Raw genomic sequence first — 26,488 nt, forward strand, 5'->3', positions numbered from 1 at the left:
TGTCCAGCCCATCACCAGCCGCAGGGAATAATCTGGAAACTTATCCTCAAGCCTAAGTGGCAGGAAACCCACACTGGTTACCTCACCATTGGAGACACGCTACCCAGGACAGTATTGTGGATGGAATGTTCTAGACCTACAGTCCCCCTGCTAAGGTCTTTAAGGGTGAGTGTCATGAGGTCTGCATGTGTGAAGAGGGCTCCCTGGGCTGGTCTGACTTTTCTGTGGGTGGGAGATGTCTCAAGTTAAAGTGGCAGAGGGCTCACCTGGGACAGCTCAGGCTGGGAGAGGCCGGGCTGGCTCATCTGGGAGGGCTGGCTCATGGAGATGTAGCCCTGGGTCAGCGCGCCCTGTGAGAAGGGCTGTGACGCCACATCCTGGCTGGCCTGGCTATTGGGGAGATTCGTCTGGCTGGGCCCAGGAAGCCCAAAGCGGTTCTTCTGGCGTCCCCCACGACCAGTCTTGCCTTTTGGGGTGCCCCGGCCTGAAAGACAGCCATCCAGGGTTCCTTGAAGGAGGTTCTGAGCCTCACAGACAAGCACTCCTGCTCAAAGCCTGGATGTGAACAAACTCCAAGGCCAAACTGCTTTTCCCCATGGGATGCCACTCGGTGCTCACCTGCGGCTGGCCCGTTAGCTTGTCCAAAATACCCCGGTGGCGGCATGGGCGGCATGACCAGGTTGAAGGGGATGGGAATGTTCATGGCAGCCACGTGGCTGGGGCCAGCACTGATCATGCCAATCTGGTCATGGGTCTGGAAGTACATGTTCGAGGGCCGGCCTACAAGACACAAGGTGAACGGCAGGCATCACACTGCATCCAGATGAGTCTGGTGCCTGCCCACAGCTGAAGTGTGTTTGGTCCTGTCACTGCTTTGTCTGCCCCAGCGTTTCTTGCTGCGTCCCTAACAGCAAAGTCACCTGATGCAGAATCTCACAACTCAACCCCCTCCCCCTCCCTGCGCCCAACAGCCTCCTTGAGGCTGGTGCCTGGGAAGGCACCTTTTCTCTCAGGGGATTCTGAGAATCACTGGCCCATGGGGATCTGAAAAAGTGAAACCGCACTGCATTTCTAATTTCTTAAAAAAGCCCCTTTTATGGCAAATGCTATATTCATATTACATGCTACCACTGCCACCTTGCCACTCCCCAATCAAAAGAAAAAGCCCAAGCTTGATAGACCAGCAGATCTCACTGAAAGCAAAAGCCCCCAGGGCAACCTTGGGTGTAGCCAGACCCACGGTGGCATCAGGGATGAAGTTTGGACCCAGGAAACCCCCAGCCACACGGGGACTCGTCAGATATGGCGATAAGAGATCTGTTGTTCTTCAAGAACACAATCCCTGGGACTTCCCTGGTGGTACAGTGGTTAAGACTCTGCGCTCCCAGCGCAGGGGGCCTGGGTTTGATCCCAGGTCAGGGAACTAGATCCCACATGCATGCTGCAACTAAGAGCTCGCGTGCTGCAACTAAGGAGCCCGCTTGCCGCAACCAAGACCCAGAGCAACCAAATAAAAGTAAATAAACAAATAAGTATTTAAACGGACAAAAACAAACAAAAAAACACAATCCCCTGTCTGAGCCCAGGGACAGGGAGAACACTGGGGCAGGGAAAGGGGCCTTGCCAATTTAATGTGGAAAAGGAGCAGCTGGGGTGCGCCTGCCCTCAGGGTGAATGGCAAGCACATGAGAGGTTTAAGGTCAATGTTAAACTCGGGCAGGTGGCACAGAGTCATGGGTGAGGCAGTCACCCTCCATGGGGGCTGGTGCAGGGAAGGGTCCCAGGAGGCAGGGATCTGGGGGATGAATGGGAACCGTCTACAGACTGGCTCAGGCAAGAGGAGTCGTCCCAGGCAGCAGGATAAGGCTCAGCCTCAGTACATACAGAAGCCTCACACAGGAAAAGAGGGCACACGCAACCCTGAGGTCTGACAGATGGAGCTGAAGCTTGGGGAAGCTGCGAAACCTGAAATGAGGCGGTGGGTGTGACACCCCCACTGAGAAGGCGAGCGAAGGGCAGGCAGGGTAGGGTGCGAGCACAGGGGCAAACTGGCTGAGCTGCGGTATTTGTTGAGAAACCGCTGTCCATTGAGCTATGTTATTTTAAAAACATGTTTTTTAGAAATGGCCAAAGACCAGTTATTTGATTTCTGACAAGGGAAGCTGAGAAAACTCTGTCAGGCAGGCTTCTGTGGACCAAGGCTTGGGAGGCCACCCCAGGAGTAACAGGGCTGGAAGCTGTGGGCGTGGGAACGGTCAACAACTGTGGGGCCCAGCCGGTCCCCTGCAGAGACTCACCCTGGCTGCTCCGGTCATAGACCGATCCTGGGATGATGGCCTCCCGGGCATCATACATGGCAGTTGTCATGAAGCGGGCTCCCTGCAAAGGGTTTAGATGAGTGAGGAATTTATCATGTTGACACAAGGAAGAACTTCCAAAGATCTGGTGGCCTGGGAGGTGGCCAGGCAGCACCGAGGACTACCCCGAGGCTTGCCGGCTTTGGGCCTTGTGTGCTTTGGGCCTTGCCTGCCCCTCCTCGCCTGACCTGGTCTTTGTTGCCAAACATTTCCGTCTCTGGGCTTCAGCTCAAGCAGCATCCACTCCCTAGGCCCCCAGAGCACCTTGGGTTTGCCAAGTTCCCTAACTGCTTGGGTCTGACCCCTAGGTGCCACCCGTGACGTAGCATCCCATGAGGTCCAAGGCCAGAAAGGCCTCAGAACAGCGGGGAAACCTGGCGTGGGGGGCTCCGTGGGGACAGACCGGCACGCACGGCTCCTGTTCACACACTGACACTCTCGGCGCACCCTCAGCTCGCACTCGTCACGAGTCACACCTGCCATCGCTCACTGCCACGTGCCCAGAACACCGGCTTGGGGAGGACGGAGTTCCCAGCAGTCTCCTCCACCCCCCCCCCACCGCCCCCTGCCCGCGGCCGGCACTCACCGGGTTGATGGTGTTGACCAGCTTCCTGGGCTTGCTGAACTGCATGAGGCTCTCCCGCAGGTTGTTCAGCGGCCCCTCCACCAGCACCTTCTGCTCCTTGTAGTAGTTCAGCAGGTGGTTCCAGAGCGGCTGCTTGGACAGGGCCTTCGGGTTGCCCACAATAATGACCCCATATCTGCAAGACGTGGGCACAGAGCGCCGTGCTCAGGGCTACAGTGAGCAGAGCACTACGCAGATCGGTCCAAGGCAAGAGCAAACAAACTCGAAACCCAAGTCCAGAGTAAAAGGTGCCCAGGCAGCTCTCCTGGCACCCCGCCCACCACGCACCCCTCCTCTTGCCACACAGGAGCCTTGGGGGCCACCCTCGACCTCCCTGCCCAGACACCTGCCCTGCCTGTGCCAGTGCCCGCCGTGAAGGCTGGGGACAGGTGGGTAACTGCGAGCCGAGGTGACTTTCACTGGAGCCCACCCTGTAAGCTGCCGAGCCTACACTCGGGTTTATTTGAGGGCACATTTCTGTGGAGCCCAGATGTCAGAACACCTCTGTGGGCCGATGAGCTCAGAGATGAGTCTCCTTGTTTGCAACCATGAGTTAGCCTCCTGGGCACTATGTCATAAGTGGCCCAGGCAGGCTCCACAGCGGCTTCAGGACCCCTGATGGGCCGGGCATGTAACTCTCGAGGCCCAAGCTGAGCTGCTAATGGATGCTCACACTCATCAAGCTGTGTTGGGACCACCCCCGCCCCCGCCAACGCTGGCCACCAAACAAATGGGGTAACAAACGAAAACCAAGGTGCCCTCAGTGGGGAAGGAACCAACATGCGAACGTGAGCCCAGCTTGGGGCTGGTACGATGGTGGCTGTTGTCTGGTGCTACGTGGGGGTAACACAGGGTCCACCTTGCCCTCTGGGTCCCGCACCATTTCAGAAAAGTTATATTCCAGAACTGAACAAGGCAAATAGGACTAAAACATTAGACTCATGGATTAAACAACTTGACAGGGACACTCCGCTGTTGGGATGGAATTTCCTTCGAGACTGAGGCCGTAGAAAGCCACCAGAACACAGAAACAAAGACAACTCATGAGTGAGACGTTCTTTCCGAATTGCTGCTGGGAGCCCTCTGACTGCTAGCACTGGCGAAGCCCCTCTACCATGCCCTGTGCCGCAGCCCAGGGTGCAGCTGGGGTACGAGAATTCATAGGAAGAGAACCAGGCATTGAGCAGCCTCTTGGGCCAACACCTCCCAGCGCCTCAGAAGGACTCCTATGCAAGAAGAGCCACCAGCAAGGCCCAACAGGACTCAGTCCTCCGTACCGTGCTCTGGTCAAGGCCACATTAAGCCTTCTGGGGTCGTTTAAAAAGCCAATGCCTTGGTGCTCATTCGCCCGCACACAGGAGAGGATGATGAAGTCCTTCTCGCGGCCCTGGAACGCATCCACGCTGGCGATCTCCACCTCCTGCAGGGGCAACAGTCATGGTCAGCCAATAGGCTTCCTTCAAGGACCCCTCAGCCTGGTGTTAAGATGCACCATCAAATCCCAGCGATGAGCCTGGGACCTGAAGCCTGCAGAGCCCCTAGGTGCTGGCCACCGGCTCACTGCGCCTCTGCTACAAGGTGGTCAAAGGTCAGTGCCTGGGGTAGGAGCCAGCAGACCGGACTGGGCGCGCGCACCTGGTAGAGCTTGGTGTGCAGGGAGCCACTGAACTGCATGTACTGCACCAGGTAGGAGCGCTGGCCCTCGTAGGGCGTGATGATGCCGATCTGATCTGGCTTGGCGCCCGCCTTCAGCAGCTTCGTGGTGATCTTCTCCACATTTGCAGCCTCCGTCCTAAGAAAATCAGGTTTTCACTTCCCAGGCTCCATCTGTGGGCTCCTGAGACCCCCCACCAAGGCTGGAGGCTGTGGGAGGCTCAGGGGCAGTTCCGCCTCCAGCACAACCCTGTGAAGGCCCTGCCCAGTGCGGCCACGGCTGGGCTGCCCATCCTTTACCAAGGGAGTCATGAGGGATAGAAAGGCTCACACGTGGGCTTATGAAGGATCTGCTCAACATAAAAACATACGCTGAAAAGATGAGCTTGGAAATAGGCTGCTGGTTTAAGTGTCTGAACAGAATAAGGATGAGGGGGACAAGGAAAAGTTTCACCACCACATTAAACAAAACCACAGGTTAGCAGTCACTGGACAAGCCATCACTGAAGCCAGGAGACGCCACAGATGAGTCTCTGCCTACCTGTTTAGGTAGGAGGTGCCTGAGCTGGCAATCTCCTCTTGGCCCTGGGTCACGTAGAAGAACATCGGTTTATCCGGTTGGGGCCACTGGAAGTCAAATCCCTTCTTCACACGATCCGCTGTCATCGTAGAGGAGAAAAAAAGAGAATATCCTATCAGAGAAGAAAGTGTAGGCAGTCTGGACTGAGCTAAGGTGGAGAGCTGAGTGGAGGCCATGCCATCCTGGGCAGGCACATGGCAGGGCAGGAAACCGCAGGCTCCAGGCAAAAGACCCAGGTCTGCGGGCCCGGGGCAGGCCACCGAGTACGTCCTCTGACCGAAACTCCCAGGAACACCTGGCACCGTGTCTGGGACGAAGCCGGCTCACTGGCTGAACAGATCTCACTGGTTAGTGCTTTCTGCAGTCTGTTTAAGAAACCTGTGTCTGCCCCAGGGTAACAAAGATATTCTATTTCCTTCCAGAAGCTTTATGATGTACCTTAAGGGACTCATATGCCCCTACAACTGGCTTTTAAGAATGACACTGTTGGGACTTCCCTGGTGGTCCAGTGGTTAAGACTCCGCACTTCCACAATGCAGGGGGTGCAGGTTTGATCCCTGGTTGGGGAACTAAGATCCCACATGCCGCGTGGTGCGGTAAAAAAAAAAAAAAGAATTACACTGTTGAGCTGACCCCATCTTGTCACACACCAGGGCTTGTCGACAGATGGGTCTGCCTCTGGACTCTATCCTGGGCACTGTGCCCAGTGTCTCTGCGACTACAGCTTTACAGTAACTCCTGACATCTTCTAGTACAAGCTGCCACCTTTGTCAGGCTCTTCATGTTCGTCTTGGGTGCTTGGTCCTTACAATTTTAAAAAATCAGCTTGTCAAATCACACATCCCACCCACACCTTTGGGAATTCTGACTGGAGTTGTACCTAATCAGATTAGTGTTAAGAAAACTGGTATTTTTGCATGAAAATAGCCTAACACTGATGAAGGAAGCTTGACCCATGAGAACACGTTGTATGATCCCTTTCATGTCAAGCTAAAAATGAGGCAAAGCCTCAACATTTCAAGCAAGGGCAGTGGCTGGCAAGCTTGGTGACCCGCTCGCTGCTGGCAAACGTTTAACCACCTGCTGGGGGTAAGGTGAGGGCTAATCTACAATGCTGGGCAATTTCTGTGGTGTAAACACTCCCGCCACCACTGATGTCAGGCTACCCTGAGCCCGTGGGTCTGGGCGGGCACCCGTACTGCCCTGGACAGGGGTCACTTCAAGGCTGCAAGGAGTTGGTCAGGTTGTGCTTTTAGATGCAGGTGCTAGTTACACAGGTGTGTTCACTTAGAGAAAACGCACTAAGCTGAACACTTAGGATCTGGGCACTTTTTTACACTTCAGTAGAGAGTTTAAAAAAATATACTCATGGGGTGCTATATCCCGGGCACTGATGGTTCAGCAGTGAACCACCACCACCAACCCCTGCCCTATGGAGCCGACGCCATGGAGGAAGGTGGAGCAAGGTGGGCGAGGGTGTGAATCAGGGTTACGCGGTGGCTTTCCCAACAAGTGTCAACCGCGTCAGAGAATCACAAACAAGCTTCTCATGTCCTGGCCTTTTCTAGCCCCACCACCCAACAGACCAGCAGCATTCTAAGTGTCAAGACTGCACTGCACAGCAGCCGTGTGGCCCTGCCCAGGCACGCACACTTTCGGCCTCAGTCTCCTCACCTATAACGTGGGCTAAACAAGGCTGACGTGGTAGGCTGTTGGCATTAACGAGATACTAAGTGGTTCTTGAATGAATGCTGCTCTCAGAACCCCTTTACACTCTGAAAAGTTGAGGAGTTCAAACAGCTATTGTTTTTGTGGATTACATCTATTGATATTTATTGTATTTTAAAACCCAGAAATCTAAAATATTTTAAAATTCATTTAAAGATAAACATATTAACTTACAAATTTTTTTTAATGAAAAATAACTGTATTTTCCACTAAAATATATATTTAGTGAATTTTCGCAACTCACTTCACTATCCAGCTTACTCTACTCCTGTTCCCAGTCTCCCATGAGCCCTTGCAGCATGTGAGGATGGTCACAGATGCACGTGGTTGGAAAAGGGAAGCGTGTTTTATGACCTTTCCTACTACTGTGCAATTCTGTCCCTGATTCTACAGGAAAGCTGGACGGGAGGTCACCCTGCAGGGTCAGTGACGATGGCCTTTCTACTCTGCCCTGCACCTGCATGGCTTTTGACCCCCCAGTGACTTGGGAGCACCCTTGCTGGCCACTGGAATGGCAAGTGCCTGCTCACCCCGTCAGGCAGAGCTTCCAAAGGCTGACGCACCTGACATCTGTCACCACCAAAGATCTCATCAGAAAATCCACTCAGCACTGGGAAGACTTGATCAGCTCATGATAGGGGACATGGGTTTTCCAAAATTCTAATTTTGGTGTGAATTCTCAGATTTTATCACTGATGATGAATATTCTCAGTTATTTTCCTTGAAGCCACAGGCTCGCTTTGGTCACTTTTGGGAAAACGCCTGCTAAATACCCCAGTCTGTATAACCAGTGTGTGAGTCCTTCCTTCAAGCACCTCACACCCCTGCCAAGTTTCTCAGGAGAACGTCCTCTCCCATCACACACAGAATCACAAGACCGTGCACTCAGGGATTAGTAAACTGCGTACTCTTCGCTTGTGCACCCAGGATGGTGCCTGCCACAGGTGTGCGGTGGTGACGACACACAGCAGCCTGGTCGCACCGCTGACTCATGCTACGGCTTCTGCGCCATTAGCGCAAGTGTCAGCACAGCCAAAAAGCGCACGATGTCCCAGTGTTACTACAGAAGTAGTCTGGCCTTGGTCGTGCAGAGGTCTTTGAGACCCCCAGGGCCCCGACTTTGAGAACCACCGATAAGAGGAAGGAGCGGGACGGGCAGTCAGCTCTGCCACCCCCTCTTCTGTGTGTTGTGTGTGACGCGCCAATGGTGGGGATTCTCACATAGTGACTCTGAATTTTACGAGGACGCGGGCTCCCCCTTGCCCACACCCCGAGAATGTCCCAGAGTGCACTCCAGAGCGCACGTTCTGTCCCACTGACCACTGCATCTCTCTGAGGCGTCCCCTACCCACAAGCAGTCACCATGTAAGGCCACTTAAGAAGGAAGTGACAGGAGGTATTGTCTCCCCAGGCCCCCCACTCTGGGCCGAGTATTACCTGCAGTGACACCATTCTGAAGAGAGCCCTCATAGAAGATGTTGGATGGGAAGGCACTGAGCGCAGGATGCATCCGATACTGGACCTGGAGGCGGATGGGACGGATGCCCAGCACCACCAGGCGCTCAAAGAGCGACTGGGACAGCCCGGCCTTGGCCGCCTTCTTGCACATCACCACGGGGCCCAGCTGGCAGTGGTCACCCACGAGGATCAGCTGTGGTGAAAGGCCCACACAGGTAAGAAGCTCAAGCATGGAATAGCCTAGACGCCCACTCAGGGGACTAAGAGGGCCAGGGTCCACACAACCACCCGGCTATGTGAATTCAAGTGGCAAGATATGGACTGGGGGTGGGAAAACTGCCCACCACATACATGAAACACGCAAACTTGCACTCAGAACCCACACAAAGGCACTCTGTGCCAAGTCCACCCTTCGAAGACCCCCTCAAAGGGCCTGCTGTGCATCCCTCTGTGCTCTGCCAGGGCATCAAACAGCACCACAGGACACTTAAAAACAAACCCCCAGCACTAAGAATTACACAGAACTGGAACAGGAGAGAATGCACACCAATTTTCAAACAAGACTATAATGGATGGGCTGTGGCCCACCTGCTTGGCTCCAAGGACCACAGGGACCATGCACTCTGGCTCGGTGGCCTGGGTGCTCTCGTCGATTAAAATGGATCGGAACTGCATCTTGGCGAGCCTCGGGTCCCCGGCGCCCACACACGTGCAGCAGATGACATCTGCATTCTGGGGAAGAGAGTGCGCCAGGCATCAGGGCACCTGCACAGTCAATGTTCCCAGATCCCACAAGCAGGCAGGACGGGGCACACACACCGTTCCGGTCCACGCCCTCCTCAGCAACTATGGAAATAAGTGGTCCCTCCCTGACAACATCTGTCCAGGGTGCAATGACCCTAACTTTCGAGATCCTAAGTGGTTGGGCTTCATGCCTAAGAAAGAGCTTGGTGCCTTGAGACAGCCTCTGAGGGGCAGCGCTAAGCCAGGGACACCATGCTCAGGCTGAGATCCACTTTCGGTTGGTTCATCAGCAAAGAGCAGGAGACGGCGCTCCAGACCTGCCCCCTGCCCCACCCCGGGTACGGACCAGGTTCTCAAGATCCCAGCAGCAGGGAGGCTGTCGGGGAGTGGAATCTACCTCAACAAGATGTCTCTGTGTGATCTCAGAGAAAGCATATGGAGGAGGGTATCAGAGTTCTCTCCTCAAATGCAAAACAGCAAACTAACTAAAGGTGCCATCGTGGACTTAACGTGTCCAAACAGGTCCTTTGGCCCAAGTGAACAAGACAAACGCCCAAAGGCCCAGGCCAGTCCCCCCGGCAGCAGGGCGGGAGAGTTCACCATGAGCAGCTCTCTCTCGGCAGTGCGCTTCAGGGCCCGGTACCGCTTTTCGTCCGCAGACGACAGCTCGCCGGTCTCATCCTTGAGCTGCTGCAGCTTCTGGAGCTCCGGCATGCTGCAGACACAGGGGCGCGTGAGAGGGAGGCGTGTGCCGCCAGGGCCTGCCCAGGGGAGACACACCTCGCTTACGGCCGGCTACCCGACACCCACCTGTCCATGTTCCTGATCTGGTTGTGCAGGGCCAAGAACGACACCGGGGAGTCGATGGCCTCTCGGCTCTTGGCACAGAGCCGCACGACTTTCAGCCCAGTCTGGTGGATCTTCTCAGTCAGCTGATCCACGGCTATGTTGCTTGGGGCACAGACAAGCACGGGCCTTCAACACAATGTGAGCAAATGTCAGTGCTCGTCCAGAGAAAGTCTAATTAGCCAAGACTGTTGTTTTGAATCATAGGCAGTGGAGCTAGCTCAAGCTCTAAGACTAAAGCCAGGAGTGACACGATGCTGAAGGAGCTAAGAGCCAGATGGTCTGGAGCTTCCTGATCTTCACGCCACTCATGCAACCCACTGCTAACACCCGAGTCCAACATCCTCACCTCCTGTTTGCACTGTAAAGACTTTCAAAGCTCCAAGGTGCACGCAGGCACAACACAATCCAGGATGAACCTACCCACTACGGCCTTTACAAGAATGGCAGGTTTGCTTGTTAAAAGCAACCACAAAGGCCAGATCTAATATAAACGGCATAGAATGCAGCATGCCAGACACCCCAGGCCCCAAAGCCTCCTGGAAGACAGGCCTCCCTCTCTCCCCGACTTGGGCTGTGCAGAGCCCTACCCATTGCCTTGCCGAGCCAGGTGGTAGACAATGGTGGCTGAGGTCACCGTCTTTCCTGTGCCCGGCGGGCCCTGGATCAGACTCAGTGGTCTCTGCAGCACAGTCTTCACGGCGTAAACCTTCAGATACAAGTGGCCGTTAGGGGTGTAGACACGGCGGAGGGCCGCTCACCAGGCAGGCTCTGCAGTCCGGGACCCTCCTGCCCCCGGGGCGGGTGAGAACCTGAGAGTGGTTGAGGTCAGGGAGCCCCTGCGCCGTGAAGCGCTTGGGCAGCTGGCACTTGATGATCACATCCTCCACCTCGTGGCCGAGCAGTTTGTGGTAGATGTAGCCCGATACGGAGGTCTCGTCCACAGCAAAGGTTTTCAACGCACTCTGCATCCTGAAAGGAAAGCTCCAGGTCAGTGGCACGCACCACCGTGGAGCTGCTGTGCAGACCTGCCCCTCTGTGACGAGGAGAAGAAGCACGGAGACGCCGGAGGCAGCAGCCACGCCAAGGGCAGGTGACCGCAAAGTAGATGCAGGGAAGTAGAGGCTGGGAAGGAGGCAGACATACCTGTCGAATGAGGTTGACTTCCACACGAAATCCACCTGGAAGTTATGAGTCACCTCCACGGGTGCACCCACACTGCTCCGAAGCTCAATAGCGATCTCGTCGCCATAATCTATGCCGCCGAGTTAAGTCTCATCCTTGTCAAAAGCCTTTCTGAGGAGTCCTCACTCTGTTACTGAAGAGACAGACCCTCCTCTGCACCAAAGACAGAAAACGCAGCCAGAGCCCCATGTTCTCAGTGACAGATTCTGCCCACCGTGTCCGGGGCCAGTGCAGCGAGCACCCAGCATGGAGCAGCCAAGGCCAGGGCCCAGGTTCCAGGCCCTGAGTGTGGATTTCCGCAGAGCCCTCAGGCACATAGCTCGGAGCACCCTGGCTTCTGCCTAAGCAGCTCTCTTCATCAGTTTTATATAAATGGTGCCCCCTCAGAGGACACCTGAAGAAAGCGCGTTCCAGCCGCGGCTGTACACACCCTTCCCTCCACCTGAGGCCCCGAGGCTGCTCTCAGCGGTGACCCCCACGCAGGTCTCCTGTGCTCAGGACAAGCTCGTCAGAGACTTGGGCAGACAGTGCCTGTGCCAGCCCTTTTTTACACAAAGGATACTATCAGGGACCTTGATGACGTGGCCGATCCCTTTCCATAGGGGCGCCAGGTCCCCTTTGTACCGCAGGCATATCTCATCCCCTTGCATGAGCCTCATGTCTTACAGGGAAAAGACAGCAAGAAAGTTAAGAGTTTTCACATGCGCCACAGACGCTACCATGAAGAGTTCAAATTAAGGGACACTTTACAAGGGTGAAACTAGGAATTTTATGCTACTTATGGTCACAAATATTTTAAAACTTAAAATCACCTCTTAACCAAATTATGACTAAATCCTCATTACCAGAGTCAGTCTTGGGCAAAGTGAAGTAGGCGATTCTCTTCTTGTTAAGGCCCAGGTCCCACCTGACCGTGATGTTATCTTGAGTCTGAGCACATAAAAAATAAGAGCCCTGTTAGCCTGCAACACAGACACAGGCCTGGACTCCTTGTGTCTGGGTTTCCACAGGTGCGTGCCCTATGGTGAGCAGCACCGGACAGCCTGAAACACCAACAAGGGCACATCCAAGAGAGAAGTCATTAGGACCCCGAAACCTGCACAGGACGACCAGGAGACCCCCACATGACGTCTGTTCTTGAAGGCGGCTTCTCTGTGGGCTGCGGAGGGAGAGAAGGAAGCCGATGGCTGAGGACACATCTCGTGAGCCTCAGGGCTCCTGCTTCCTATGCACAGTCTCCGAGGGACGGGCACAAGGAGTGTCCTCAGTGTGCTGTGGGCTCCTGAGGTCTGACTCTCATGGCTGTGGCAAAGGCTACAAACCCAACTGTAAGGAATTTTTGTTGGATTTAAAATCAGAAAACACCCAGGCGGGTGTCTGGCTTTGAGTGATGGGGCGTCTGCCCACAGGCCTGTCCTCAATCCACGGTTCCGTCTCTCAGGGGCTGGGCCTCGGCCCACGTCAGCATTTGCAGTCTGCAGAGAAAACCACCCTCCCCAGACCTTAGGAGAGATGCTTTGTTAAAATGACCAAACCCTCCTGCACACACCACATCACCTGCGACTCTTTCAGTTTCTTATCGTAGTCAGCCTCCAGCTTGACCAGAGGACCGAATATGTTCTGGTACTGGTAGGCATCCTCATACCGCAGGAGGACATGCTGCGGCTCCTCATCCACTCCCGGCTTCTCGAGGTCCTCCAAGGTGGCAGAAGGATTTTCCTAGAGGACAAGAACGGTACCACGTTCTTCCCTGTTCTCACCTCTAAAATGAACTATATGCGAGCGCCCCAGTCAACAGAGGCACAGTCACACCCACCATTTCTCAGAACGAGCTGATGTTGGGCTGATGCAGAGAAGGGCACCCGGTGGTCGGTGGTGTCCACCCCGTAAGGAGAGCCCTCATATCAGGAAGTCCACGTGGCACACAGAGGTGGACACCCCAGGTACACAGCCCTGACACACTTATACCATCAGATGGCTGCATTCTCCAACAAAGGCCTAGCCCCTGACCTGGGAGAGATTACACTTCTTCCTGGCTGCCAGAAAGATTACTGGCTTCCCTGGCTGTGTAAACAGAAAGGAAGGCCCACCTCCCCATTTCCTCCTGATCCTATGCTGCACCAACAGGAGAAACGCACACTCTCTTGGCAGGGACAAAACAGTATGTGGGCTGTTTGGATACAAACAGGAACAGTGAAACAATTGTGGCAACTTGAAAATCAAGGTGGAAAGGTTCCTTGCTGGACTGTCCTTTAAAAATATTTTGACTTGCACTTGAAGTGAAGATAAATTCACATCTTTGATTATATGGGTGCCTAATTAAAATTTCTAGCCTAGTTACTAAAACTTTATCAAAAAATATAAACAGCCAGAACCAGAGATGGGCTTCCCTGGAGAAACAGTCTGTGGGCAGGGCAGGAATCCCGCGCGCCCCCAGCCTGGTGTCGCCCTGGCTCCGATGCGTCACAGGCCCGACCAGGTTTTATAGAGTGCACCCGCAGTCCTGTCTGTCTACTCAGGCCCGGCTCCTCCTGACATGTCCACACACAGTCACCAATGGCCAGTTCCCATCCACTTCCTTCCCACCACCTACCCTTGCCCTCAGCAAGAAGAGAAAAATTCCAACAGCCGGAGCTTTCCTTTCCCAGAGGCCTGGCGGGAGGTACCCGTGGCGCCCTCGGTCCCACTTCCAGAAGGAGCTCGAAGGGCCACTCCAGGTAGAGGCTGCAGAGTCCCCCTCGAGCTCCTTCCGGAATCTCCTGTTTCTGAGACACCACCCCCAGCTCCCCTCTCCACCCACCCCCCAACACTTGGTGCCGAGATGGATGTGCACTCCCAGCAGGCCCTCACCTTCCAGAGCTCCTCCAGCTTGTTGATCTGCTGGGCGGTGATCTGCCGCGCCCGCAGCTGCTCCTGCTCAGAAGGGATCTTGACCAGCCAGGACAGGAAGCAACGGTCCTGGATCAGGGGCTGCCACTGCGAGCTGTCCCAGTTAATGTCCTTGAGGCTGCTCTGACTGGCACAGGGCTGCCTGCAGAAGCCCCGAGGGCGGGGAGAGCCCAGGTGAGGATGACCTCCAGCCCCCCAAAGGCTTACTGCCTTTAACCTCAAAGGGGCGTTCCCTACATTTTACTGTATGATCACATTACCTTTAAATTGTTAGCAATAAATTGCGTCTCCCCACACACTTGAGCTCTGAACTCTTAAAGCTCAGAACAGACTTTGCTTTTACAGAATTGTTTTCATGATTTAACCAGAACACACCCCAAAAGGGTTACTTGACATTCCTAGCTCTCTAACAAGCCCCAACCCCCCGAACCTCCTTACACCTCGTCAGTCGGCAGAAACTATTTTAAAGCTCCATGGAGTCAGAGCCATGGAGTGGCTGAGTCTTTGGGGAAGACGACTGGGGCTGAAAGGCAGTCCCCCAGGGAAATCGCGGCCCCGCCCTCACCTGCATAGCAGCACCACAACCGAGTCAGCCTTGGCGGGGATGAAGCCGAGGAGGAAGACATTGCGGCAGCCGCAGTTATAACACTCCAGAACCGTCTCCCCCAGGGGCCCATCCTTGTGCAGAGTCACCTCTTTGCATTTTGCCCTCACGAGGTGATTTACAATGTGGCTGAAACCAGGAAATGATAAATAGTTAACACCCAAAGTTTGGCTTTTCACCACTTCCAATTTTCGAGCTCCGTTAAAAGTTCCGGTACCGTTCACGGTCCATTAGCAGGACTGGTCACACCTCATCCATCTGGCATCCCGGGGGACCAGCCCGCCCCTGAACTGGCTCCCCACTGAGCACAAAAATCAATCCGACTTGAACCATTTTTAAGGAAAACTTTCCTAACATGTTTCACACAGTTCCTGCTTTTTTCTCTCCCCCCCAGTTCCTGCTTTCTTAAATCCAACTTATTGGACCTAAGTGAATCTAAGGCTGGGGCCAAGGCTGCTGTCCTGGAGAGGCAGGAGGCTCGCCCCTTTCACTGCTCCTCTGCTCATTGTAGTTTCTCTCCTGCTCCTTTCAAAGTCACTTCTCACGGCCCCTGTGCCTGCTTCCAGGAGCAACAACCCTCCTCATCTGCTGCAGGCCAGGAAACCTGATAACCAAATGTATTAGAAACCTGAGGACAGTAAAAAAATACCGAGTAGTGGGGCTCAGGGCTACTCTCCGGAAGCACAGGGCCAGCCAGCCCTGAACGATCTGAAAGCCCCGCCGCCTCAGCTCTTTCCTTGCTGCGCGTGGCCAGGGCTCTGACGCCTTTCTCATTTCCGGGACACGGCTCACCTAAACCAGGGCCTGAGTGCCCCAGCCACCAAACTCTACCCTCCGCCACGCCAGCCTCACTCAGGGCCCACGGGTGGTGCACGGCTCTGCCTCAAGCCCTCCCAGCCCCACCAGCGATCTGCAGCCTGGCTGCAGGTTTGTCACACGCTGAGCATGCCTGCCAAGCCTCCAGCCTTCCCTGCTGCCGCCCTCACATCACCTTGGGAAACCCCTCCTGTTGCAAGCTTCGGCTCAGATGCCAACATCCGAATCCTCTCTGGCCCCACGAAGACTGTCAGATTACCTAACTAATCATCACTGCTCTCCGTACCTCCAAAGCCACCCCTCCCCCCACCCCGTCACCCCTGGGCCTTCTACCAGGATCAGTGATTTCCTCTTGTCTTTTCTAGGCCCACCTCACCCCATTACACTGGCAGCTTCCTGAAGGCGAGTGGCTGTCCCATCACCTTCACAGTCTGACCCTGCACAGAACACACAATCTGGCTGGCCGAGTCTGTTTTCTCTTAGAGGCCCTCCACTCACTTCCCTGATCTTGGCTCTGCTGACCAGAAGCTGGGGTTGCCAGCCAAGGCAAGTTTTATTTAACTGCTTTTCCTGCAGGAGAGGAACTAATGCGAACACGGTTAACACTTATAATTACCCAGAACGTTCGGAAAATGGTATACCAGTCTCTTCTGGGTACCCTGAAGATGCTTTTCCCTTCAAATCTCTAAAAAACACCAGCTCCCTTTCTTGCCTCACTCAGAACCCCACAATTCGCATTACTAACTCCAAGGTGACACGAGATCTGACCATTCTGTGTCCTCAGCCACGGCTGCCAAAGGCACAGGAAGGGTACGGGCTCTGTACAAATAAAGCTGCCTACGGAATTTTGTCACTTTATTTCTATAAAACATGAACCTCAGAGGAAGATGCCGCTTTCTTGCAGGCGACCTGGATCCCTGTCCCACGGAGACTCTGCTCTGCTTCCCTGTGGTAATGGAGTGAGTCGCTGCACATCACGGCAGCCTTGGAGGAGCCACCAGGACCAGACCCCTGCCAGTGGTGGAGGCTGAGGAGTCTCACCACTCGAGCTTAGCCAAACGGACTCTCCCCTGGAATCCAAGCACCCTCACAATGCGGGTCTCACCCCAAACACAAAACAAGGGACCTAGTCACAGCTGCTGCTGATCAACAGCAGGAAGGGAAGCCCAGAGCCGACGGTCAAGTGAACTTAATTTAATCTGATGATTCAGGATCTGGCCCATATTAGCCTCAGGACTGCTCTGATGAGCTAAGGCCAGAGGGAGCCTTCTCAGGAAGGGGCTCCCATGGATGCCCATTACTGTCTTGGGAACATCCTCCCCAGGCACCCAGTAATGAAGATGAACGGGCGTGCCAGGAGCTCATCTTGCAGAAAAATATAAATAAAAACTGGGAAAGAGAATTAAGCCAACCCTACTTGCATAATAAAAAGAACCACAGAGAATAAATCAAGGGTAAATACATTAAGGCATTCACACACCACCATCTGTTTCAAGTTAAACCAGTCACAGAGGAGGGAAAAAACCAGGTTTGTTAGCGTGATTTTATATTGTGCTTCGCTTCAACATTTCCATAATTTACACACAAATCTGAGCACAGCACTGATTAAAGACACATGCGCGGTTTGATTATCTACCTGCCAGAAGTATTTCCACGTCCATTACAGAACCACTTCTTGCTGGTATTACAGTAAACCACGCAAGCAGGATCGTGTATTCCGCAGTAACTAAAAAAGTCAAAACATCAACAGTTAAAGCTAGAAGACCACTCTCTGGTTTTAATTTGGCAGGATGTAAAATTCTTTCCTCTTACAACATTTTTAAGTTTTTCATTAAACACATACTCAAACCCAACGATCCCACTAACAAAATCCAATCAGTTAACTGCAGAGGCTTCCTGACCCTGTGAACGCAGGGAAGGGTTTAGGGGTGCTGTGGAGACTCCTCAGACAGCAGCAAAGCCCCTTCCAGGGTGAGGTGGGGGGGTGAGAGCAGTGCAAGGTGCCAGGTGAGCCCAACAACGGAGTCCTAAAACCCCCCAGGTGACCTAGTCACTCCCCTTGGCCTGAAGTTTCAGGAACTGTGACTTATAAGCAGGGAAATCAGCATCCCTAGCTCTGGGCACACAGAAGGTAAGCTGAGACCACGCTGCGTTCACAGTGCCTCCCATGCTCCAGCAGAGGGCGCCGTGCTCCTGGGAACTCTCAGCTCAACCCAGCAGCGGAGGGTCCTGGGGTACAGACTGAGCTCAGCTCGCAAGGAGCACCTAGGGAGAGCCCCCTGGCCTCCCTTTTCTGAAAATCAACACACCAAAAACAAAAATATTGGCTCTCCACAGAGTTCTGTACGTGGATGAAGCCAAGACTCAAGTCTCAAACGAGAATGTCCTCTGGCCAAGAACCTTCCCTGCAACACCTCACGCCAGGGGGCTCTCCCTACTCCACTCCCCGGGGACGGCAGGAGTGCGAGGGGGTGTGCAGACTTTAACGACCTGCAGCTTCACCAGGACCACTTCACAGGCATATCTGGTACATAACAGGAACGCGAATACATATGTAAAAATGTACTGTAAATGAGAGTGAACAAAGAGCCAACAAAGTAAAAAAGTGTGCCCACCAAGCAGGGAAAAGAGCGGCCCTCTGTCCCGTGATGGGTGCAGACCTCAGAGGGGCAGCGTGCCCAAGGGGCAGGCAGAGCTGAGTAGAGGCCCAGGCCCACTGCCCTGCCTGGCGGGGTGCCCTAAGCAAGATCATTTCACCTCTTTTGGTCTCAATTTCCTCATGTGCGTGTAACAAAAAAGCAAGAGTAAGTCCAAACACAAGGGGTGGGTCCTCCTCTAGATGAGAATTCCAAATTTGGTCAACACGCAGGTCTATCCACTGACTACTCACTTCCAATTTTTCAGGAATCTTCAACGCAACAAGGAGGCAGATGTTTTAAAGAAGCCTACAGTAATCTCTTTGTAAGAGAAATCTTAGCTGCTCTATTCACCCTCCAAATGCTCACCCGATGTGATGAGTTCTTTCTGATAAGTGAGTGGGGCAGGTACCGGGTAACAACCCAAGGGCCTGAGGAAGGCAGAGAAGGGGAACCTTTCCCCCTCCAGCTGGGAGAATGAGGGATGACAGAGGGTGCTGATCCCATTCGCCTGACCAGTAATAGGGACTTATGTGTGTACAAAGGCTTGAGCAACCTCCTTATTCCCAAGGACAGAGTTTCCAAGTGTCACAGTCCATGGTCTTAGAGGGGCCCCTGTAAAGTTAGCAAATGCATATAGAATGTGGATGCTCTGGGAGGCGAGTCCTCTCCTCCGCTGAAGGTGCTCACCTGCAGGCATGTATGGGGAGATCCTTCGTGTAATAGGTATCTTCCTCATCTTCTTCAAAGTTCAACTCGGCCAACAACTGGCTAGTCTTGGCCACGCTGTCATCCACAGCCCCGTTCTGCAGGATGCCCTCAGGTCCACCGACCTATGGCAGAAGGCAGCGTCACCATGAAAGACTGCAGCTTCCGGGCCTCAGCCCAGGCACGTGGCTTCTCCCCATATGAGCAGTCATGGCAACCTTCCCGTGAAGCACTGGCCTGCTCTCTACTGTGCGACAGTTCAGCGTCTTCTGATTTGACTTTTCATACTCTCCTCTTCCCTATCAAACCTACCTGGCCAAAAACAGGGCACAGGTGGCTGAGGTCATCCGCCCTGCCACCTGCACACCCAGGCCCAACCCCATCTAGCCACAGCGCCATGACTACAAGCAGGAAGCTGAGGGCCACAAGAAGCAAGATGACTTTTTACAAACCAGGTATGGTCCCCCCCTGCGGACAGCTGCACAAGGGTCCTCCTCCTTTAAAGCCTAAGCACCAGAAGTAAAGGTTGTGACCCCTGCAGATGTGGGAATGCAGTTCTCTCGTTAGTCCACATACTTCCTTCACTGGCAGTTCCCCTCTCCAGAAGGCAGCCCTTCTTAATTATGAATTAGAAATTGAATGTTAGGATAATCTTCCAGTTTCAGGACACAATCTTATTAAATGTACCCTTTATATGTCATAACAGCAAAAACATACAAATAGGCAACTTTAAATAACTAAGCGATGAATTTCACAAGCACCTCTGCTGAGCTCACACATCCATTCACGGGTGCACAGATTCACCTTGTCCGAGGGAGACAGGCGCTCCTAATGCTGCCCCCCCAGGAACTGCCTCCTCAGACAGCAGCCAGCAGTCCCCATTGTGGTCCCCACGGGCCACAGCCCACACAAGGCTGGGTCAAGCAGTGGAAGCATCATGCGATGAAAGACGGGAAGGAGTGACGAGCCCCAGGGCAGGCACCAGGTTTCTCTGAGTTGTGAGACGGGATCAGACACTGGCCTGCCACGCAGAGCTGGGAAACCAAAACCCACACCCACGCCATGCGGGGTCGGCTCAGGCCACTCCCTGTCCACTGCTCCAGTCACCTATACGGGCCTAAGGACAATGGGTCTCCTGGGGGGGGGGGGGCATCCCAGAAACTCCAAAGGTGCATTCGGGTTGTCAAGGAAGCCAAGAACCCATTACAGGAACACGTGTCTCTGTAACGGTCTCAGCCAGATCAGAACCCCATTTCACTGTGTCTGCCACCACTTTAATATACTATCTTTTTTTCTTAAGATTTTTTTGATGTGGACCATTTTTAAAGTCTTTATTGAATTTGTTACAATATTGCTTCGTTTTATGTTTTGGTTTTTTGGCCACCAGGCATGTGGGATCTTAGCTCCCCAACAAGGGATCGAGCCCACACCCTCTGCAATGAAGGCGAAGTCTTAACCACTGGACCACCAGGGAAGTCCCAACATTTTTTCAGAAGGCAACAATCAGGTTAAATGCAAGAAGACTGTATGCTTTGTTTGGGGGAAATTTTTTTTTTTTCAAAAATGAAAAATCAGTATCAACTTTTGGATTTTAATGTAATGAAGATAGTATTATTAACATCATCACAAGCACCTCTTTGTAAATCCCTGATCCCCTTTTTAAAAAAATTGTAAGTGGTTCCGTGGCATTAAGTACATTCACATGGTTGCGCAACCACCACCACCATCCATCTCCAGAACTTTCTCATCTTCTCAAACTGAAACTGTCCATTCCCCCTCCCTCAGCCCCTGGCAACCTCCATTCTACTTTCTGTTTCTATGAATTTGACTACATAGGGACCTCACATAAGTGGAATCATACGGTATTTGCCCTTTTGTGACTGACTTATTTCACTTAGCATAATGTGCTCAAGGTTCATCTATGTCCTAACTGTGTCAGAATTTCCTCCCTTTTTAAGGCTGAATAATATTCTATTGTATGGACACACAACATTTTGTTTATCCATTCATCAGTCAGTGGATACTTGGGTTGCTTCCACCTTCTGGCTGCTGTGAATGATGTTGCTATGAACATGGAGTACGAGTATCTCTTCAAGTCCCTGTTTTCAATTCGTTGGGGTATATACCCAGAAGTGACGTTGCTGAATCATATAATTATTCTATGTTTAACTTTTTGTTTTCCACAGCAGCTACACTATTTTATATTCCCACCCACCAGTAGTGCACAAGGGTCCTAATTTCTCCACATCCTTGCCAACACTTGTGATTTTTCTGTTGGTTGTTGATAGTAGCCATCCTAATGGGTGTGAGGTGGTATCTCATTGTGGTTTTGATTGGCATAACCTGGATTATAATGATGCTAAATATCTTTTCCTATGCCTGTTGGCCATTTGTATATCTTCTTTGGAGAAAGGTCTAGTCAAGTACTTTGCCAATTTTTAAGCAGGTTGTTAAATTTCTTGTTGTGCTTTGTTAGAAAAAATTTTTAAACATTTATTTATTTATTTATTTAGGCTGCACTGGGTCTTAGTTGCGGCACGTGGGCATGTGGGATCCTTAGCTGCGGCAACCAGGCTTCTTAGCTACAGCATGCGGACTTCTTAGTTGCGGCATGCGGATGGACTTAGTTCCCTGACCAGGGATTGAACCTGGGCCCCCTGCATTGGGAGCATGGAGTCTTACCCACTGGACCACCAGGGAAGTCCCCTTTGTTTGAAATTTTGATAGCAAGTTACTACTTCAAAAAGTCACCTCTCCTTTTGGCAACACTTCTCCTGACACATGCAGCGGCAATACTGGGATAAGGCTGCCGACAAGGAACCAAGACACCTCTCAGTGTGACTGCCTCAGCACACATGTGTTTGTTTTCTGAAAGTGTGTGGCCAGATCATGGTACCTGGATTTCACTTCATGGCAGTGAAAGAGCCACATATATCATGCTACAGGGGAGGGCTGAGAGGGTGTGGGCCACAATCTCAAGCTCAGATGGTATTTACATTTTTAAATGGTTGGATTAAATACCTAATAGTAGGTATTTGCTTCTTGTCCCACAAAGCCTAGAACGTTTACTACCTAGCACTTTAAGGAAATGCTTGCTGACACTTCTCCAAAGAAGACATACAGATGGTCAACAGGTACATGACAAAATGCTCAATATTGCTAATTATTAGAGAAATGCAAACCACAACTATGAGGTATCACCTCACACCAGTCAGAATGGCCATGATTAAAAAGTCTACAAACAATAAATGCTGGAGAGGGTGTGGAGAAAAAGGAACTCTCCTTTGCTGTTGGTGGGAATGTAAGTTGATGCAGCCACTATGGAGAAAAGTATGGAGGTTCCTCAAGAAACTAAAAATAGAACTACCATATGACCCAGCAATCCCACTCCTGGGCATATATCCGGAGAAAACTCTAATTCGAAATGTACATGCACCCCAATGTTCACAGCAGCACTATTTACAACAGCCAAGACATGGAAGGAGCCTAAATGTCCATCGACAGAGGAACGGATAAGAAGATGTGGTACATATACATAAAATGGAATATGACTCAGCCATAAAAAAGAATGAAATAATGTCATTTGCAGCAACATGGATGGACATATCATATTATCATATTAAGTGAAGTCACTTATCATATTAAGTGAAGCCAGACAGAGAAAGACAAATATCATATGATATCACTTGCATGTGAAATCTAAAGAAATGAAACAAATGAACTTATTTACAAAACAGAAATGGACTCACAACCATAAAAAACAAACTTATGGTTACCAAAGGGGCTGATGGGGGGGGCTGTTAATTAGGAGTTTGAAATTGACATATACACCCTGCTACTATAAAATAGATAAACAACAGGGACCTACAGTATAGGGTACTACATTCACTATCTTGTAATAACCTATAATGGAAAAGAATCTGAAAAAGAATATATATATAACTGAATCATTTTGCTGTATACCTGAAACTAACACAATATTGTAAATTAACTATACTTCAATTTAAAAAATGGTTGGGGGACTTCCCTGGTGGTCCAATGGTTAAGACTCCACGATCCCAATGCAGGGGGCCCAGGTTCGATCCCTGGTCAGGGAACTAAGATCCCATATACCACAACTAAGACAGCACGCCTTAGAGAAGCCCGTGCGTCGCAACGAAGACCCAGCGCAGCCAAAATAAATAAATAAATAGATAAATAAATAAATTTTAAAAATAAAATTAAAAATGGTTAATTAAAAAAAAAAAGAAAAAAGAGAATGCTTGCCAACTCCTAGTCTAGAAGAACTCCTAAAATGTCTCACCAGGTTGTATAAACTTTTATGTGTAAAGAAATATCCTTAGTGATATGTGAATCTTTCCTGAAACATCAAAATTAGTATGCGGAGTAATACGGACACCTGTGTGACACCAGGTGCCTTCATTCCACCCACTCCTGCTTCATCCAGGCCTCAGATCCCACACTTCATCTCCCCTCACAGAGGGAAGAGTGAACCAGCAGAGGGCACATCAGGAATGTGTGAGGCTCTTAACAGAGCCTGACCAACCATGTGACGACCCTTTCTCTGCATCACTCATACCCCTTCAGGCTTAATAAGGAGCAGGAAATCCAAGTCCGCTCTAGGACCTGCTCTAGGAACTCTCAAGAGACATTACAATACCGCCACAACACAAGATCAGATGGATTCTCCCTCACCCCCACTGAAGGCAGGGAGACTAGAGAGAGAGGAGTCCAGATTCCCCAGTAGGCCCTGTAGCTGTGTGGCTGGGGGGTGTGGGTGTGTCCCTCCTCACAAGTACTTATGCACACCTACACACCACATGCACTTGTCCAACCCCTGCCCAGCCCCACTCCTGCCCAGCTGTGGCCTGACCACAACACAGACTTCTATAACTGGCTTGTTAGTTTCTCCCTCTACTTTCTGGAAAGTTTTAAGATAAACATTAACTTCAAAAATACATTTGACCTTAGCAACTATAATTAAACGAGTTAAAGCACTAAAGAGTGCCTGGCACAGAGAACACCCACAATCCAAGCCAAGCGACATAATGGAAGAAGGGAGGGGAGTGTCCTTGTCTGGCACAGGACTGAGGTTATCAACCCATCACCTCCAGCCAGGACCCCTGGGTCCTGCTGGGCTCAAGAAGGGAAAGTCCTCCCTGCACCCCAAGCCCATCCCCAGGCACCATGTCACTGGGTCCAGAAAGCGAAGGAAACAGTTCCCTCTCCACCCCTGCTCTGGACACTCATTATCGAAGTCCATCTATGAGCTGCTGAGCTGATCAAGGCCTTGCAGAGGTTTTCTGCCCAGAGAGTTTCTTACGACCCACTGCAGAACTCAGCGCACCTCAGAGCAGCAGGAAGAGAGGTCACTTCATTCCCACAAAGGAAAAGCACATCAATTCAAAAATTACCACTAACTGTGCTGGTAAGAACTTTTAGACCATAAATTTTTACCCCAAACCTCATAAGCGTCATACCACTCAGCATGAAATGGACATTTCTGTCCATCAATCCCCGACTATGCCAATGTCCCAGGGCCTTTGCACTCACTATCCCCCTGGCTTCTACACAGATGGCTCCTGGTCCTTCAGTCTCGGTCCACAGGGCACCTCCTAGGGAGGCCTCCCCTGACCCCATCTGAGGGGCGCCAGTGGGGCCAGCTCTGCCGGTCCTGCTCCCTGCTGTGACCCCCGCACCTAGAACTGAGCCCACACCCCAGGAGGCTCTCACAGTGTTAGCTAAACGAATGTATCTTCTCATCCAAAATATAAGGGTTGAAATGTAAAATGACTCATCATTTATTCTTTTCTTCCACAACTTAAATAAAAAAGAGCGAGTGGGAAATCGCCTTTCCCTCAGGTGACCTGAGGCAGAGAGGAACTACCAGGTCTCTGAGCCCTGCCTCAGGAAAAGGCTAACAGAAGATCCACTCTCCCTCAGCTTTTGAAAAAGTTTCAAAACTACAGAGAATGAATGACCCACACACCCACCATCTGGATCCACCAGCCACTCACATTTTGCCACACTTGCTCTCTCCCTCTCTTGCTCTGCACACGTATGCACACATGCGTTCACACACACACATACTTTTCTGTTCCTGATCCATTTCAGAATCATAGGTCCCAGGACAAGGGCTTTCTCCACACAACCACAATATAAACATCACACTCAGGAATAATGCTGATATAATACTGCTATCTAATACACATAAACACATTTTCCCAATGTTCTAATAATGTCCTTTACAGTTTTTTAAATCCAAGATCCAGTTAACAATTACACATTATTTGTGATGTAATCTCTTAGCCTTCTTTAATCCATTAGTTTTAACCGCAAGAAATTGTTGAGATTTGACCATTTTTGACCTACAATGAAGGGAACTTCACATGGTCCCAACCCAACACAGCAGTCCCTGAGCTTTGGGTTAAAGGAGTTCTACGTGCCTCCCTCTTTTCAGTAGACGCTTGTTTTGATCAAATGCTAAGTCCACCCCTGCAGTTCATTTCAAAGCTCAAGAATATCCTTGACCTGTCTGGGGTGTCTGCAGCTCACCTTGTGCTGCCCCTGCCTGCCCAGCTCTGGGGTCAGCCACTCTCAGAGGAGCTCACAGACTGAGATGGAATCCACCCACACCTGCAGGGAGAAGCCAGGCTGTGAGGAGAGGTTCAGTCCAGAAGGCAGGACACCTCACAGGACAATGACCTGGACCGGATCCTGGCTCAGTGGCATGAAAAGAAGAAGAGGGAGGGGCTGCCCAGAAGAGCAGGGCTGGAGACATGACAATCAATCACATTAACAACTAGACCTCACAGGGATCCGAACCAGGTAAATAATCTGACTGTGGAGAAAGGGAAGCCCCATGTATTCAATATTAGATGATCCTGAAAAACTATTGTTGGTGCTGTTCGTCTGACCACAGCAGTATGGCTATGAAGGAAAGATGCCCTTTTCATGTTTTTAGAAATGTATTCTAAATAACATAGGTCTAAATGGTTGAGTATCACTAACTCATATGGCTCAACCTCAGAAGAGTGAAATGACAAGTTGGATTTGCTTTAAAACACTTCAGCAAAGAAAAAGAAAAAAGAGAAAAGAAAATCTTCACAACCATCAAATCAAGAAAACAGATGGGCAGGATTTGCTTTATCCACTTATACATGAGAGAATTCCTAATAAACATTTCTACTCAATACAGGTGGACAAGGTGGCTGCCTGGAATCTGCGTTAGCTCTGCAGAGCCATGCACTTGAAAGGAGTGATAGAAGACGAGCACAGCTTGTACCAAATGGCTTCTGCCCCGGGATGAGGCAAGCAACCCCTCCAGGTTCACTGGCAGCCCTGGCAGCTGAGCTATGCGAAGAGCTAGAGTAGATAAGAAGGTGCTATCCTCAGTCATGACAAAGGGCTACTCACAGCTCAGCAGGCAGCCTAAATCAACTGTACTGTCTAGAAGCCGTCCTGGCAACAGTCCGCAGGGATCCTGAGAAGCCCGGCTCAGTTGTCCAACTCGCAAGCTGCTAGTGGACCAACACACATAAAAAGGCACAAGGACCCTATTCCAGCCATGGGATCCCAGGACCCGGCATTCCTGTTGTTTATCAGAGGAAGTAGGATTTTACCCCCAAGGAAAGCTCTTCCGGCAAGAAGAGTTCAAAG

At 51.6% G+C, this 26,488-nt stretch overlaps 1 protein-coding gene across 2 annotated transcripts in view; it reads right to left on the reverse strand.

The window, feature by feature from the left end:
- The window catches only part of UPF1 (UPF1 RNA helicase and ATPase), a 36,045-nt gene that overhangs the window by 2,741 nt on the left and 6,816 nt on the right, over positions 1–26,488 (reverse strand). The window contains exons 2-22 of one of the 2 annotated variants that reach the window (XM_061190205.1): positions 18,812–18,954; positions 17,122–17,211; positions 14,631–14,798; positions 14,027–14,207; positions 12,734–12,895; positions 12,022–12,106; positions 11,739–11,837; positions 11,138–11,246; positions 10,804–10,963; positions 10,582–10,700; positions 9,956–10,120; positions 9,746–9,860; positions 8,990–9,133; positions 8,381–8,594; positions 5,177–5,294; positions 4,618–4,774; positions 4,260–4,402; positions 2,944–3,118; positions 2,298–2,379; positions 619–780; positions 267–484 (exon numbers count right to left, since the gene is read on the reverse strand). In XM_061190205.1, the coding sequence (XP_061046188.1) occupies positions 267–484; positions 619–780; positions 2,298–2,379; positions 2,944–3,118; positions 4,260–4,402; positions 4,618–4,774; positions 5,177–5,294; positions 8,381–8,594; positions 8,990–9,133; positions 9,746–9,860; positions 9,956–10,120; positions 10,582–10,700; positions 10,804–10,963; positions 11,138–11,246; positions 11,739–11,837; positions 12,022–12,106; positions 12,734–12,895; positions 14,027–14,207; positions 14,631–14,798; positions 17,122–17,211; positions 18,812–18,954 (3,009 nt within the window). Of the gene's footprint in view, positions 1–266; positions 485–618; positions 781–2,297; positions 2,380–2,943; positions 3,119–4,259; positions 4,403–4,617; positions 4,775–5,176; positions 5,295–8,380; positions 8,595–8,989; positions 9,134–9,745; positions 9,861–9,955; positions 10,121–10,581; positions 10,701–10,803; positions 10,964–11,137; positions 11,247–11,738; positions 11,838–11,988; positions 12,107–12,733; positions 12,896–14,026; positions 14,208–14,630; positions 14,799–17,121; positions 17,212–18,811; positions 18,955–26,488 lie in introns of both variants that reach the window. The other variant, XM_061190204.1, reaches the window with a different exon arrangement.

The sequence above is a fragment of the Eubalaena glacialis genome, chromosome 4, assembly GCF_028564815.1.
Source record: "Eubalaena glacialis isolate mEubGla1 chromosome 4, mEubGla1.1.hap2.+ XY, whole genome shotgun sequence".
In the NCBI taxonomy this organism is placed as follows: domain Eukaryota; kingdom Metazoa; phylum Chordata; class Mammalia; order Artiodactyla; family Balaenidae; genus Eubalaena; species Eubalaena glacialis.